This window comes from Pelodiscus sinensis, chromosome 1 (assembly GCF_049634645.1).
Source record: "Pelodiscus sinensis isolate JC-2024 chromosome 1, ASM4963464v1, whole genome shotgun sequence".
Classification (NCBI taxonomy): Eukaryota; Metazoa; Chordata; order Testudines; family Trionychidae; genus Pelodiscus; species Pelodiscus sinensis.
Window position 1 is genome coordinate 267,670,458 of NC_134711.1, and position 17,119 is coordinate 267,687,576.

At 41.0% G+C, this 17,119-nt stretch overlaps 1 protein-coding gene across 4 annotated transcripts in view; it reads left to right on the forward strand.

Moving 5' to 3' along the window:
* Window positions 1-17,119, forward strand: part of TBC1D4 (TBC1 domain family member 4) — a 162,818-nt gene that overhangs the window by 130,361 nt on the left and 15,338 nt on the right. For all 4 annotated transcript variants that reach the window (XM_075918883.1, XM_075918884.1, XM_075918886.1 and 1 more), the window contains 5 exons: window positions 4,166-4,326; window positions 5,115-5,324; window positions 9,345-9,503; window positions 12,246-12,404; window positions 14,369-14,613. In XM_075918883.1, coding sequence (XP_075774998.1) covers window positions 4,166-4,326; window positions 5,115-5,324; window positions 9,345-9,503; window positions 12,246-12,404; window positions 14,369-14,613 — 934 coding nt within the window. The remainder of the gene's footprint in view (window positions 1-4,165; window positions 4,327-5,114; window positions 5,325-9,344; window positions 9,504-12,245; window positions 12,405-14,368; window positions 14,614-17,119) is intronic.

The following is a 17,119-nucleotide window of genomic DNA, read 5'->3' on the forward strand; positions in this document are numbered from 1 at the left end:
GAGCTATACTGTACTACCATTTGCATCTCTGTCCATGCCTGGACAGCTTCTCACTCTGGGGGGAGTTGGGAATGAATATGTGGCTGTCTTTTGAGGTCAGAATGCAGTGACACTAGTGGTGTTGATCCTAATGAATTGCAACATGCTCCTGCCAAACTGAGGTACTAACACGCTGGGAATAGAACATATTGGAAGTAACTCCTCTGAAGTTTGCTAATCTGGATTTTCATTAGTGTAACAGCGACCAGATTCCAACCCACTAGGCCTAAGCACCGAGTAGATGGCTATTAGATATACCTAAAATAGTTGTGTAGAAATCTATCGCTGCATACTTGAAAATTTGGGAATATATGGCAGAGCTATTATGATTGCTTTTCCAAGCTAGGAGAACCTAAATTTAAAATCTGATTTTGAAAGGCAGATTATAGGGTAGCAAGAAACGTAAGTCACCCATACCTCAAATAGTAATGTTGTTTATGACCTCCACCACTAAATGAGCAGACTGAACCAGAAGCTGGCCAAGATGGGTACAGAAACAAACTATCAAATTAGAATTAAAGAAATTCCAAAGCACACTATTTCATATTGGTTTTTATTTTATTTTAAGAGAGATTACCAGAAAAAGTATTCTACTCTTTTTTTTTTTTTTTTTAAATAGCCTCTTATATCCCTCTGTATATTTCAAGCTGTGTGTAAAAGTCTGAAACTAACTAGCTGTATAGTAGTCAATTGTCTTTGGAAAAAGAAATGAGGAACTAAGATAGTCATTCAGAATTACAGGGGAATTTTGGTAAATCCTGCATAATTGCCCCAATTATCCTAGGTGTCCAAAGATATGTAACTTACTTTAAGTGCATAATGGGTAGCCAGGTTTACCTATAGAGGTACAATGTTAAAATATAGCTACCTCTTCACTTCTAATTTTTCTGTGCATGTTAAATACTGTAAATAAAACACTGGTGATGCTTCACTTTTCTTCTCAGTCACTTTCCCTGAAATTGCATGCTCCCAAACTGCATCCTCCTTTGGACCTTGCTCAGTTAGAAGAGAGAAAGGATAACAGGAAACTTGCAATGGCAGAAGTGCTTTTGATCTTCACTGAGAAGTTTGATGATGGGATGCCTAACATAGTGAAAGCTAGTGGAAATGGGGTAGGTTTAGAAGTTAAAATAAAATAAGAAAAAGTTAAAAATTACTTAGAAAAGTTAGATGTCTTCAAGTCACCAGGGCCTGATTAAATGCATTCTAGAATATTCAAGGAGCTGATAGAGGAAGTATCTGAGTCTTTAGCTATCATCTTTGAAAAATTACGGAAGTTGGGAAAGAGTCCAGAAGGCTGGAAAAGGGCAAATACAATTCCTATCTTGTGGATGTGGATGTCAGTAAGGCATTTGATACTGTCTCTCAGGAACGAAGATTTTGGTAAGCTCAGAGAGTTGGTAGGTAAGGTGCCATGGGAAGCAAGACTAAGGGGAAAAACAACTGAAGAGAGTTGTCTGTTTTTCAAAGGGACATTATTAAGGGCCCCAAAACATGCTTTTCTGCTGTGTAGGAAAGATAGAAAGTATGCCAAAAGACCGCTGTGGCTTAACCAGGAGATCTTGCATGACCTTTTATTTAGCCACAGAAAATACGTAAGGCCACTATTAGCCACAGAGAGAGAAAAACCTGATTTTTTTTTTCAGTGTTAACTTGGGAGGATGTGACACTAACTAATCCAAAAGCCAATTCTAATTTCTATTTTAATTGACTAAAAGAGTTCCCCAACTGGTAATAAAATCTCTGTTGAATCTACAGTCCTTGAATTGGCCAATATGGGTACGTATAGACTTAATTGGTCTTTTTGTTCAGATGATAAACCACATAATCATTCTGTTTAATCTTCAGTAAACTGAAGCTTTCCAAAGACCAGATTTGTCTGTATTGAAGGTACATATTTCTGACCTTGGTTCATCATTTTCCTTAGGGCAACATAGCTAACATAACTGAAGCTTTAATATGGCATTCTGTAGCTCACTTGCATGTTTTCTCTTTACCAGTTGAGAGGACAGGGGTACTTATTCCATCTGGCAAACTGTTGTAACATTCCATAACTGATTTACTTCCTAAATATTTTAGTGAACATTTGTTGACTTAAACTTAAAAAACAACAAATGGTCTGGTAGCACTTTAAAGACTAACAAAACATGCAGATGGTATCATGAGCTTTCTTGGGCACGGCCCACTTCTTCAGATGACCCACAAAAGCTCATGTTGCCATCGACATGTTTTGTTAGTCTGCACGGGATAAACTTAAAAAACAACAAATAGTCTGGTAGCACTTTAACTCGGCTACCCCCTGAAACTTGTTGACTTGTCAGCCTTCCGTCTTCTGTAGCTGCAGGCATCTGTAGTAGCAGCGTGTGCAGAGGATGGAGGAGGAGCTATGTTATATAAGTACTGTAGGGGCTGGTGGCATGAAAAGATCTGGTTCTTTTAGAACTGGGGCCTGCCATGAGGGCAGAGGACTGGACTCTGACTTTCCAGTTCTAGTGTCTATGAGTCTGTGAATGTTGGGGCAGGGAGAAGAACCTGCTGCCTCTTAGCTAGGAGGCACGTGACTCTCTCCTGGGCAGCAGGGTCTCTCTGGGCCCTTTGAAATCACCCAGGCCTCTGGGCAGTTAACCCCTTTGTCTACCCCTGTCACTGGGCCCTGTGAAGCCACTATAGTCAAGTGTTGTCTCTAGGACATTTGGGGATGGCAAGTGCTATTTGCCCTGTTGCCACTGCATGTGCTTTGTCCAAGCAGTGTTCTGACTAAATACTTAGGATTGGTGAAGAGTCATTTGGCTTGTTCATTTGCTGAAGTCATAGGTGTCTGCAGGCCAGGCTCTGGGCAGTGGAAAGGGTACAGAGATAGATCAATTGCAATGATATCAGCTACAATTTTTTAGGAACATAGGAATACTGGATTCAGCCAGTGATTTGTTTGGTTCAGGGCCTGGGTAAAAATTTTCAGATATTGAAAATCAACAGGACCTGGGTTCCTACCTCAAGTGCTTTTGAAGATTTTACATTTTTTCTCCAGCAGTGAGCAGTGCCAGATCCATTAGAGAGGTACTGGGCAATTATGATGTAATAAATTTACAGGGAAAGGTGTCCTTCTAACCTTCTGCTCCTCCTTACTCTCTGCTGCCTCTTTCTCCATCAGTATTTTCTGCTCAGCCAGCTTGGTGTGGCCCATTTCTGCCTGCCAGAGGGTGAGCTCAGCCTTCTTTGAGGCACTTGCAACAGGATCTATCCCTCCTGCTTTCCCGGCCTCTGCTCCTTCTACTGGGAGAATGCCGACTGTCCCCTTTAGTGCAAAGTGGCAGGGGAAGCACTCTCCAGGTCTCCCCTTGTTCCCTTTCACCATCAGCTATCTCCCTGAAGAGAGGGTAGAGAGACTGGTGCATGAGGGGGTTGCTTGAAACCCTAAGCCAGGCATTCCCAACCTTTTTCGGTCCCCGTACTTTAAGTTTAAGTCAACAAGGCTTTTAGTAAACCTTTCCATACCCCCTATTCAATATGAAAGGAAATAAATTCTAGACTCTAGAATCCACAACTTTTTTCACTAACACTACTACTTTTGGAATATTTCAATTAGGATAATCTAGTTATTTACCAAATATTCCCCGTGCCCCCTTGACAAGCTTCTCATACCCCCTGGGGGTACATGTACCCCAACTTGGGAACCCCTGCCCTAAGCACTTCCACCTTTTGGACTCATGAGCCTGTTGACTTTTAGTCCACTCTGTTGCATCAGAACCTCAATAAGTTGAAAGGAAAACAAATTGCAGTTTTTTTGAAGGCTGGATATTAGTTTATTTTCCTGCACATGAATGTCTCTTTAGTTTTTCAAATGGAATCTGGGCAGGGTGGGGTCGAGATGTGCTTCATTTCTGAACAGTGGGCTACGCACATGCCTCTGTACTAATGCTCCCTTTGCCTGCTTTTTGGAGTAAATTTCTCAGCATTATTTGGCAATTGTGTTCAGGTTGTGGCCCATGAGCATGATCTGCTTTGACTACCTAACATTAACTCAGCATACGTGCATTGTGTTTTTGTGATGTACTAAATGAATCTTTATCAACTTTGGTTTCAAGCTGATTTTTTTTGGTTGCACTCTTTGCTTGTTTCCCTCCAGTGATGGAGAGGGAAGGAGAAGGACCTCGTCCGTCTGCAGCAACGAGTCTCTAAATGCCAGTGGGGCCACTGTTACCCCCCGCCGTATTTCCTGGCGGCAGCGAATCTTCCTGCGGGTTGCTTCACCCATGAACAAGTCTTCCTCAGCAATGCAGCATCAAGGTCCGTGGGACTTCAAAGAAAGCAAACTGTGCACCTGCTATTGCTTGTTATGACTAGAAAGAAAAATAGATATTTAACAATAAGCAACTTGTAATGTACTTGCTGAAACTGGCTTGGGAAATGTATCATTGGGGTGACTTTGAGTCATTGTTTTGAATTGATGTTTTTGTTAGTAGAGGCAAACTAAATGCATTTTGTTATAGATGCCATCAAGGGTAGAGAAATTGCAAGATCTACTGTCATACCTGTTTGTGTACGGCAAGAATATATTTTTTTTTAAATGAGAGCCTTTTGACAGTGTTCTGTCCCAAATAGAACACAATCTAGATTTTAAGCATCCTCTCCTATTTTTTTTCTTTTTAGTTCTAGATATGAATCTGCTGGTCTCAATGCATTCATGTATGAAATTGCTTCTAAAAATTCAAAATTCTGACTACATCTGCTACTGAAGTTCTTTAGATTCAGATTGTAGATTAATCAATAGATTTATTATACAAGTACTGTATGTTAGCAGAGGGAAAAACATGGCTTGTCTTGCTAGGTGGAACATACAGCAAACTATGGCAGGTTACAAGCTTAACTGTAGAAAGAGGTAGTAAAACAACAATACTGAACAGATGCAATGCGAGTGGTAACTATTAAGCTGCCCTTGAACTTAATTTAAAATGTTGCCTCCCCTGTTAGAACCAAATTTTCCTATCTTATAATGAGTTCTTTGCTGTCTTGGCTGTGCCATGTATAACCAATGTAATCTGGATTTCCAGTGATAGTTCTCTGATTTTTTGCAGATGGTTTTGAAGGGAATGAATTGTTACCACTGTCCCCTCTTGCTCCAGCTTTGGAGGAGGACCCTCTTTCTTTGATATTGCAAAACAAGGATGCCCCAGATAATGCTGGCAGGAGAAAAAAATCGGAAGAGTTGCAGAGTCTGTGGAGAAAAGCTATCCATCAGCAAATCCTACTGCTTCGAATGGAAAAAGAAAACCAAAAGCTGGAAGGTTAGCCACTCAGAAACAACTGGGCCTGGTTTTCAAGGGCTCAACTCACTAGCAACTCCTACTGATTTCAGCTGAAAATCAGAGCCAGTGAAACTATATGTTATGCAGTAGATTCAGAAATATAATTAATTAATGGAAGATTGTAAACCTCAGTCTTAGAAGCACTGCTGTCCCATGCAGAACTTGTAATTACTCTAATTTAGTGATTAAAATACCTGAAAATATTGGGCATATTAAAAGATGAACTACTTCTCTGGTCGTTTCATGGCCAAAGTTGTCAAAAAGGGCATACAGGCAAAATCTTCAATGATTTAAACAGACTGTTTTTGTGAGGTAATGTAAAGACATAGTATACTGCAGCTCGTTCTCCATTAGGTTTCCCTTCTTTATAAAAGTACATGCTTGTGTGTCAATTTTAAAAACATATGCTTTCTGTCAGAATAAGATTCAGTATACTCCTTTGTGTGTGTGTGTGTGTGTGTGTGTGTGTGTGTATACATACATACATATATTAGTATAAATCATTACAGTATATATTCTGGGCAATCCGATTCTGGAATATCAGACAACCATCCAGAATGTATTCCCCTGTCATCTTGTAGTAAACTGGCATGAATACCTAAAACACAGGTGGATTGGTCCCTTCGCTCCCCATTTTCAAAGGATAGCAAATGATTTTCTATTGTACTGTTCAACTGGGTATTATCTATTTATAAAAACAGGTAATCATTCTAACAAAATGTTTCTTGTAGATTTTCCATTCTTCTTACTCTACCAGAAAAGTAATTAAGATCCTAAATTTTCAGAAGCAATTGGTAGTTTGGTATTTCAATTTTTTTAGTCCCCAACTTGCAATGCCTCAGAGGTGCTTCATTTTTCAGAGGATGAGTTCTCAGCAATTATGAAAAATCAAGTCCCAATAAAGATCTAATGTTGAACGAACACTCACTCACACTCTCTCTCTCCCTCTCTCCCTCCCTCTCTCTCTCCCTCCCTCCCCATTTATCAGTATTTTGGCCAAATTTTTTTCTTCTTTTCAGGATTCCATTCTTCAAAAGGTGTAGTAGTCAAAATCCTGGTCTCAAAGTAAAACTTTTATAGAAATCAAAACTGATGTAATTTACACTAAGTACCTTTACCCTAAGAAACTGTATATGGTAATTTTGCTAATTTTATCCTGTGTAGTATTTCATTTTCTGGAGGCTGCTATTATTCTGACTCATGCCTTTGAATACACTACTTTAGTATGTAGGGTATGACCCTCCCAGTTTGCCCACTACAGCCTGGACCTCTCTGGACCTGCACCTTCGGGACCTGACCAGTGCTGAAGGAGGGAATTTGCTAGACCAGAAGAGGTCCCCTGCTACTGGCTCCCCAGACCACCTCTATGAGAGGCAGCAAGGGAGGGAAATAGGAGCCAGTGCTGGGGGGAGGGAGAGCCAGCTTAAAAGCCAGTTTCCCCCAGCACTGTCTCTGTGGTGCCACTCTGCCCCCTCCTTCCCGCTGCCTTTATCAGAGGTAACGGGGGCGGGAGGATGGGGACGCTGCTGCTAAGCAGCCCCTGTCTGTGAGGGTCTCAGTGGAGAGTTGCTCACCCCCCGCCCCTCCCAGACAGGGTTGTTGCTCAGTCCCAGCTCGAGCCAGCTCCTGGAGCTACCCCCACTGCAGCTCTGCATAGCAGTCCTTATTGATTAATCATGTAGCTGATACAAATTGTATTAACTACACGATTATCCAGATACTAGGCATCCCCACTATACATCCAAGATACATTTAAAAAATGGACATGTAATGAAAGGATGTAAAGTGGGGAATTTTTTTCCCATGGCTGATTTCTGTTTCCATGAATTGACTGATTATTTAGTCATCAAATGATGGTCAATCCAACTAAATCCTTTATTCTTGCCCGTTTTTATGTTTAGCAACCTGGCAGTCTGTGTTTGGGAGCTGAGATCACTTAAGACAATGAATAGGTTGTTTTGGAAACTTTCCCAGTCTCCATGTTAGTTTTGCATTTGTTTGGTCTAAGGATATGTTGAAAACACCTGTTGAAAGCTGATGCACGTTGATGCAAGTAGGATATTTCATTATTGTACCTTAATTCAAGTGGCGGTTGGTCTTCCAATTATATAGTCTATAACAAACTTCAGAAAATGTAAACCTAAACCTAGAAAGGGCTGAAACCTCTGGTGGCAGTCTGATTCTTAGTGGTATTTTCATCATACTAATCATTGCTCCTTTGTTTTAATATGTGAATTTTCCCCCCTTTATGAAATAGCTCTCAGCAGTTCTTATCTGCTAATACAGTGTTTTAAATGTTCTGGTTAAAATATTAACACAATTTCTCCTACTATTTTTTGTGCCATCGAGGAGTCTTGAATGCTAATAGCTATTTGTTCTGCAGAAGGTAAGATATTTGTGAAGCAAATACCTCTTGTTTTAAATTTGATAGTGACTAAAGGCTACTTTTTTAAACACAGTATTTCTAGATGATTTCAAAACAGGAACATTTAAAAAGTATGGCAGCAAGCAATTAAATCTCTTAAAAGTCTAATTTTGCAGCTCTTATTCTCACTGAGTAGTGCCTCTACTCCTCAGGTAATCCTGATTTCAGTGGGTCTAGTTGTAGAACAGAGCACCACTCAATGTAAATAAGGATGTCAGAATCTAATGCCTTTTTGGCAGTACAGGAATTTCAGTTTCTTATGGTCTTGCATCTTACTGAGATTTTAAAATCTTTTTACAACAGTCTGCATAAAAAAAATCAGTGGAGGGTTTTCTTTCATTTGAAGAACTGCTGTTCCCTAAATGTAATCTTTAAAAAAAAAATCCAGGGCAATACCCAAGTTTAGATTGAAGCTCTGTGGAGTAGGAGCTCTCCTAAATGCTTTGTGCCTAGCAGAAAATGTCTGGGTCTAATAGGTGCTGCTATAATACAGATAACTAGAAGAATTGTTTATTGGGTCTTCTCAGTCATATAAAGATAACAAATTATAAAGGACTTGGAGATAGTCAGCAACTAGATTGGGGAACAGGCTCAACTGTAATTACTGACTCTGCATATACTTATGCATGTGTTCTAATCATCTTAGGTTTGTCATGGGTTTTCTCCACTTTTCATTGAAGCATTGGGTACTGACCATTCCTGGAGGGAGGGTAACTAGTTTGAGACACATTTGGCTTTGCATGCCCTATTGTGCATCATAGGGCATGGGAGATTAAGAATCCTTATCCTTTTTGCTATCTTCCATTATGGCTTATTAGAGCAATGGAGTTGAGACAAAAAGATGCTAAAAAAAAAGTGAGAAGCATCTGTTTAAAATTGCCATAATGTGAGGACCACTATGAATAGTGCAACTCTTGGGCACAAAATGATATTGTCATTTAAAAGAGAAGTTTCCTAAAAATAACTTTACCAAGCCCTTACAGTTCCAGAAGGAGTATTCAAAGTCTGTGGGATTTCTCATAGTAAAGCTATTTTAATGTGCAATGTACATCATGTAAAAATTATCTCATAAATAGCTTTGCACAGTTGTTTGTTGCTGAAATGTTAACATTTAGCCACAGAAAGATTGATACCTCTCAATTGTCAGCAGAACTCAGGATCATGTCTTTTGAAATACTGGCAGATGATCTTTTCTACCTTGCATCAACATCAGTTTAAGAATTGTCAAGATTCTGTTTGCAGAATATTGATTTCACTCAGCAAAACTTTGCTAAAGTTAACAGAAGCAGTTGTGGGAATAGGAAGAAACACATCTGAGTTTGTATTGTATCTTGTTTCTTGTACATTGGTTTGGTATGTGACTTTATCATGTTTGTTATTCAGCAACATGAGTGGTGTCCATAGAGGTATAGTCAAACAGTTAATTTAAAGTATATCTTCTGTCATTATCAATTAATGCAAACTGTCCTATGCAGTAACATAAGAGAGATTCAGAATGTTGATGTTGGCTATATTAAGATATTTGATTTCTGATATGATCGCTCATATGCTCTCCCTCATGTTCTATGTTCCAGCAAGCAGAGATGAACTCCAGTCAAGGAAAATTAAACTGGACTACATTGAAGTTGGTACATGTCAGAAGGATGTCATAAATATCTGGGATAAGAAATTATTAAACTTCCGTGCCAAAATCAGATGTGACCTGGAGGATATTCACATCACCCTAAAAGAAGGTATTTAGTATGTAGAGGATGTGTTTTGGCTGGGGCATTTGGGAGACTTTTTTATTAGTCTTTAAGATGAGTTAAACCAAATATGCCTTCAGTAAGCTTGTTCCAGTAGCACCAGATCAGTAAAAATTATCCATTACTTTTTTCCCCCCAAAACACCAACTGAATTATTTTGCAATAAGAATATAGACTGATCCTGTTGTGCCTACTGGTCCTGTTGTGTCGCCGAAAGATTGTGTGAAAGTCCATCAATGGCTATTAGCAGGGCTCAACAAATCAGTGTATCTACTCTCCCGTGACGAGTAGATTTCAGCTGGTCACCCCGTTCACTGGTGGCGTGCGCATGCGCATTGCGAGTCTAGTGCATGGGCAGTGCAGAGCTGGCGAGTGGATTTCACCGTGGTTTGTCGAGCCCTGGCTATTGGCCAGGATGGGTAGGAATGGTGTCCCTAGCCTCTGTTTCTCTGGAGGTGGGTGACCGGGGGAAGGGGGGGGGAGATCACATGAGGATTACTTATTGTGTTCCCTCCCTATGGGACATCTGGTATTGGCCACTGCCAGCACATAGGATACTGGGCTGGATGGACCGTTGGTCTGACCCAGTATGGCCATTATGTTTTTATGAAGGCTACATAGCTATACTACTGTATGTAAGGTGATGTCCTTGGATATGTTAGCACTGGTGGATCTAAAAGCCTCTATTCTCTGAGATGAAAAGCTCAAGCAGACTCAAAAGCCTCTGTATGTGGACTAGTCACTAGATGGGGGCAGAGGGTCACAATGTGTAACCCATGCCAACACATTTGACTGGGGAAAACATCTTGAGCTTGCCAGCTATTGTAGAATTCCCATGCGGGTTACCATTTGTAACACAGTACCATATATGGGAATTGAATCTGAGCTATCTGGACCAAAAATCACGTGCTTTTGTTATTCAAGCACAAGGACCAAATCCATAGCTTGAAGTAAGTACTAGACTTATAAATCTCTGTGAACTAGCTATTGCATGAAGACAAAAGGACTACGCTATTAGTGCAAGTTACATGTGAATGAAGGCTGAAAACCCCAGTAAAGACTTAAAGTTAGGGATACATGAAAAGGCAGATATGAATCTGCTCTAGAATTCCACACCAATGGCTTAGTTCCTAAAGAACCAATAGCTTATCACTGCAAGATAAAATCCATGTATTAGAAAAATATGAGGAATTACAAAATAGAATCAGATTTTAAAACTTCTTAATAGTTCACTGCTAGTGAGCAGTGAATTCACTCAGAGCACCCCTAATGAGCAAATTTCTGGTATTAACAAAATGTATTACTAAACCTACATCTCAGTGGGATTTCCTCTGGGCTCTTGTTTTGTGGCTTTAAGATTAGATTAGATTAGATTAAATATTCTTCATGTTAATAATATTTTGCATTTAACATATACAAGATTATAAAACATAACATCGGGGTCTTAATGCTAAAAGAAGATATTTATCTTCTACAAATGAGAATACAGTATATTAACTTAGGGTGAGATTTCAAACTTGCTAGGTGGCTGGGGGAATAGGTCCCAATGAGTATTTCTGTACTATAGCTGGGAGCCTGTCTCCTTGTCTGAGTAGACAAACCCCTGCTAGTGGGGCTTAGGCTGGCATGGTAAAATTAGAAGTTGGGGTGTTGCAGTTTCATTGGCCACTCAGGCTGGCTGCCTTAGTTCAGACCCAGAGGGTCAGTTGGGCTTGTAGTGCAAGATCCATAGTGATCTTTTTAGTGCACTACGTTAAGCCTCACTCTGCATGAGTCTGTCTGCCCAGCCTGGGCGGCTCATACCTAGCTGCAGTCAAGTCCCACTCAAAAATCATTACATAGAGCTAATGCTCCAAAATCAAGTAGATGCTTTTGGAAATTCCCTCCCTTAGTACACAGGCTACCTCAAGGGTTATTGTACCATTGTTTTGTGGGCTAAGTAAGGGTACATCTAGACTACATGCCTCTGGAGACAGAGGCATGTAGATTAGGCTACCTGGCACAGGAAAATGAAGTGGCAATTTAAATAATCGCCGCTTCATTTAAATTTAAATGGCTGCCGCGCTGAGCCGATCAGCTGTTTGTCGGCTCAGCGCGGTAGTCTGGACGCTCCGTGGTCAACATCGAAGGCATTTGTCGACCTCCCAGGTATGCCTCCTGGGGTGAGGTTTACCTGGGAGGTCGACAAATGCCTTTGATGTCGACCGCAGAGTGTCCAGACTACCACGCTGAGCCGACAAACAGCTGATCGGCTCAGCGCGGCAGCCATTTATATTTAAATGAAGTGGCGATTATTTAAATCGCCGCTTCATTTTCCTATGCCGGGTAGCCTAATCTACATTTCTCTGTCACCAGAGGCATGTAGTTTAGATGTTCTGAGAGTTCTGAGAGTTCCATCACTTCTTTAAGAAAAGAGTGGCAATTTGGTTGTTCAGATCTGCACTGCAGAGCTCTTATACTTCCATATTTTTATGATTAACACTTAAACAATATCAAGATGACATGACAAACCCAAGGTAAAATTCACCCTACCCAATTCTTAAGCTCAATTTAAATCCTCAAAGTAGGGCTATTAGTGCCATCTTTCACATTTGTATATGTAGTATGTGATCTGTTTTGTAAAGATAGCGTCACCCAGTGCATTATAGCTATGAAGTCACCATTATGAATGAAAACTTTGAGAATATTATCCACTTAAGGCCTTTATTTTCTCTTCCCTCTGATTTTTAGGTGTACCAAAAAGCCGACGGGGAGAAATTTGGCAATTTCTAGCTGTACAACATCGTGTAAGACATAGACTGCCAAGCAAACAACAACCTCCTAACATCTCATACAAAGAACTCTTGAAACAGCTGACTGCTCAGCAACATGCTATCCTTGTAGATCTAGGTACATTTGTGGTGGCTGATAGATACTTTGAAGTGTATTTTGTGTTCTGTTGTGGAGGTGACTGGAAAACATCGTTTTTTCAGTTGAAGTTTTGGGTTGGATTCCATGTTGTCACAGAAACAAAGATGCTTCTGTACACAAACATACATTTTGCTTAGACTGCCTTTAGTGCTGTCTTTTACCAAACAGACAGATTTTCAAGTTCTGCTCCTTTGTTTGTGGTATTCATGCTGTATGTGCAAAGGGAGACACTTAGGGTATGTCTACACTAGCCCCCTAATTCGAACTCATTCCAGGAGGAGTAACAGGTAATTTGAACTAAGGACTTAGTTCGAATTACCGTTTAACTGCCGCATGTAGCCGCGGGCAATTAGTCCAGACTAGTGACATTTAAAAATGGCGACCGAACAGGAACATGGAAATAAAGCCCAGGACATTTAAATCCCGGGCTTCAATTGCAAGTTTGAATGCCTACATTAGCCTCCCTAGTTCGAACTAGGGGGCTAGTGTAGACATATCCTTGCCCATGATTATTAGTGAACATAATTTTGCAGGCTCACTGAAGAGGGGTGAGGAAAATGTACTGGATTGGCAGGAGTGAACCACAAACTTGGAAGGATGAAATTCCCACATTCCCTGGGACTTAAGGAGGGAGGGCAGGATTTAAGCTGAAAGATGAAAAGAAAAACATGACTGTGGGAAGAAGGGACAGGGCTAGGTAGTGTGGCTGATTTACAAGAAAGCTATGGACCAGTCTAATGGTTGGAAAGAAATAAGAGAAGCAGATAAAAATGGAGAATAGAGGAGATCAGGGTAATCTTCAAAATTAATCATTCTGGGTGCATCTAGACTACATGGCTCCATCGACGGTGCCATGTAAAGTAGTTTACTCGACATGGTCAATGAAGCGGGGATATAAATAATCCCCTCTTTGTTAAAATAAAAATGGCCGCCGTGCTGTGCCGACAGTCAGCTGATCCAGCACAGCGGGGCAGTCTAGACGCGGCGTGGTCGACCAGGGAAGCCTTTGTCGACCGCTTCGGTATGCTTCGTGAAACAAGGTTTACCAGAGCGGTTGACAAAGGCTTCCCTGGTCGACCATGCCGCATCTAGACTCCCATGCTGTGCCGGATCATCTGATTGTCGGCACAGCGTGGCGGCCATTTTTATTTTAATGACGTGGGGATTATTTAAATCCCCATTTCATTGACTATGTCGAGTAAACTACTTTACATGGCTCCGTCAATGGAGCCATTTAGTCTAGACACACCCTCTTAGATAATATAAATGTAAATGTTACTTCATTATCCTGTTTTTTAATACAAATGCATGTAATTAAACCCCCTTCTCCACTTCTTCCTCCTTTTATCCTCCACCATCTTGCTTGTCAGTTGTCTTACATTGTAAGTCGCTATCTTCCTATGTGATTGCATAGCATCCTGAACAATGAGGTCCTGATCCTCATTAGAAACTTGGTGCTGCTGAGCGGAGAATATTACCTTCTAGTGTGAGTCAGTGTGATGGCCTTCATCTGGGCTGACTCCAGCGATTGGACTAGAAACTTAGAGTGAAAGTATGAGAGTCTGTGGCTTAAGCCAGGCTTTGTTGCTGTAAAACAGGGTTGCAGAATTGAACCTCGCCCCTTATATATATTCATTTCAACTCTAAGAAATAATAATAAAATCAAGAGAGGTTCTTAAAAAAAGTACATAGCAGTTACTCAGTGCTTAAATAAAACAGTAAAAGGTGCCCTGAAAATACCTAAGGTATGGTTTTATCTACTAAACTACAGCTTCAGTATTGCTCTAGTCAGAAAGTATGACCAACTATCTAAGGATTTTTTCTGGGAAGGATTGATAAGAGAAACTTCTGCAAATGTCGAGGAGAGGAGTTTTAAGGGTTTCTGTCTGTCTCCAAAACGAACTGAGAATTAAATACCTTTTCTCTTCTTATTTTTCCACTAGGAAGGACGTTCCCCACACATCCTTACTTCTCCACCCAGCTAGGAGCAGGGCAACTGTCACTTTTCAATCTCCTGAAAGCTTATTCTTTGCTGGACAAGGAAGTGGGTTATTGCCAGGGTATCAGCTTTGTGGCCGGAGTACTGCTTCTACACATGAGTGAGGAGCAAGCCTTTGAAATGCTGAAATTCCTTATGTATGATCTTGGCTTTCGTAAACAGTACAGGCCAGACATGATGTCACTGCAGGTAAGTTGATCTTTTCTCCTAAAACACACTGAACTTGAACCTGAAGTAAGATTTCGTAGTGGCTGCTAGTGTTCTGATACTTGGAAATATTGCAGTTTGTTAGGATAAGTGTTAGAAGTGAGAAAAATGTATATAGTCATCCTTGCCAGCCATCTCTGTCATTTTCCCGTATACAAGTAGATAAAAGAAGCTTAAGGGTTGTAAACTTCTTCCTGTCATAAAACCTGATACTCTTCCATTTGGAAACTTTGCTTTTCACCTATCCCTTCCTTTCCTTTCCATTCTTCTACCCTCCCCTCAAAAACCAAAGGAAACAAAAACAGCAACTCCCAAAACACACTATAAACCAGGGATGGGGAACCTAAGGCCTGGAGGCTGGATGCGGCTCCTGGTTTGCCTGGATCCAGCCCCCAAGGCTCAGGGTTCATCCGAAGCATTGGAGAGCCCACACTGGCTCCCCAGTCCCCGCCCCTCCCCGCAGCTTTCCACGGGGCTGAAGCACAGAAAATCTTCTAGCTTGGACCCCCCTATTCTCTGTTCTGCAAGGGAAGTATGGGACCACATCAGTAAGAGGGTTGGGGGGGGGGGATTTGTGGAGGGTTTTCTTCCCATTTATGTGTGTTCCCTCACCAAAAAAGGTTACCCACCCATTCTATAAACCATGATCCTCTTTATCTGTCTGCTTGCCCCTGCCTTCATGTAGAGCAGTGGTGGGCAATAATCAGCAGAGGCAGTTCACCAGGGTTAGCACTTGGTGGGCTGTTGCCACTTTATTTACCTGCACCTTCACAGGTACAGCTGCTTGAAGCCCCCGTTAGTCGCAAATCACCGTTCTCAGCCAGTGGGAGCTGCGGGAAAGGTGTCCGGCCTGTGCCACTTCCTGCAGCTCTCATTGACCAGGAACAGCAGTGTGTGGCCAGTGGAAGTTAGTTGTAAGCAGCTGTAACTGGCAGGCACAGGTAAATAGTGGTAGTGGTCCATCAGGCGCTAACCCTCATGAACCGCTTCTGGCTTATTGCCCACCCCGATGTAGAGAATGAACGAGTAAAACAGGAACATCTCAACTAAAATGTGGAGATTAAATGCCTCTTTGCTATTTTGTTACATTATTTGTTGACACTATACATCAAGGCTACGTCTACACTGGCCCCTTCTTTGGAAGGGGCATGTTAATTTACAACTTCAAAGGTGAAGTAGGAATAAGAGATCCTCCGGAAAAGGGCTTTATGCCGGAGGATCGTGCCAGTCTAGATGCTTTTTTCTGGCTTTTCCCCAAGCTGGAAAAAAAGCGGCGGCCATGTTTATTTAAATCCCGCGGGGGATATTTAAATCCCCCGCGGATTTCCCTATTCTGAAGTTGGAAATTAACATGCCCCTTCCGAAGAAGGGGCCAGTGTGGACGTAGCCCAAGAGTTAGATTTTTTTTTTTTTTAAATGCCAGAACCCTCATCAAGCTAAGATATGAAATCAATAGTCTTCTGTCCCCAAAGGTGCAGTTTGTTTTATTTTGTTTAAAGCAAAACCTATTTCACTAGGAGGGTGGTGAAGCACTGGAATGGGTTACCAGGGAGGTGGTGGAATCTTCATCCCTAGAGGTTTTGAAGTCCAGGCTTGACAAAGCCCTGGCTGGGTTGATTTAATTGGGATTGGTCCTGCTTTGGGGCTGGACTCGATGACCTCCTGAGGTCTCTTCCATCTCTATGATTCTAAAATTACTGGGAATTGGGTGAAAGAGCTGGTAAGCTGTTGGCATATAGACATAAGCAAAAGGCTGACAGAAATAAAATAGCTGGTAATAGTGATAATAGCAACATAGATATTAATAAACAAACAATTTCAAAAGCTTTATTCAAAATTATATTTACCTGGAGGGAATTGGTAAAGATGCCCTTTTTAATGTATTATCTTTGCCAGAGATTTGATTCTTAGGAGGAACTTCTAGATGCCCCTCTAAAATTGAGTTCCTTACTATGGCAATCAAAGAAATTAAAGTTGGAAACACTCTTGGCACTCTTGTTTCCAGTTGAATTTAGCATTCACTAATGTAGGTGCTCAATGAGGCCAAGAATGAACAAACTCTCCTACCTGCTCTGAGAAAAGCTGTAATTTTAATTATTGTTCAACCTGGGAAAGACATTGGCATATGTAAAAATTACAGGCCTATTTCTTTAATTGTGATTCTAAGATTTTAGCTAGAACTCTTGCTATGTGACTGGACAAAGTTCTCTTGTATTATATACACACAAATGGGGTAACTTCTTTTGAAATAGACATAGCTCAGATAATTTGCTTCAATAGATAGACGGTATTACTGCCTCGAGATAGTCTAAAGAATTCGTAACTATCACTTTAGGTGTTGACAAGACCTTTGACCACACAGTCTGGTTTATTTTTTCATATGTTAGCACAGTTCGGGTTTGATAACCAATTCATTGCTTGGAATAAACTTATACTCTCTAACCCAACATGGTCACCAAAGGTATGACTACACTATAGAGAAGACTGA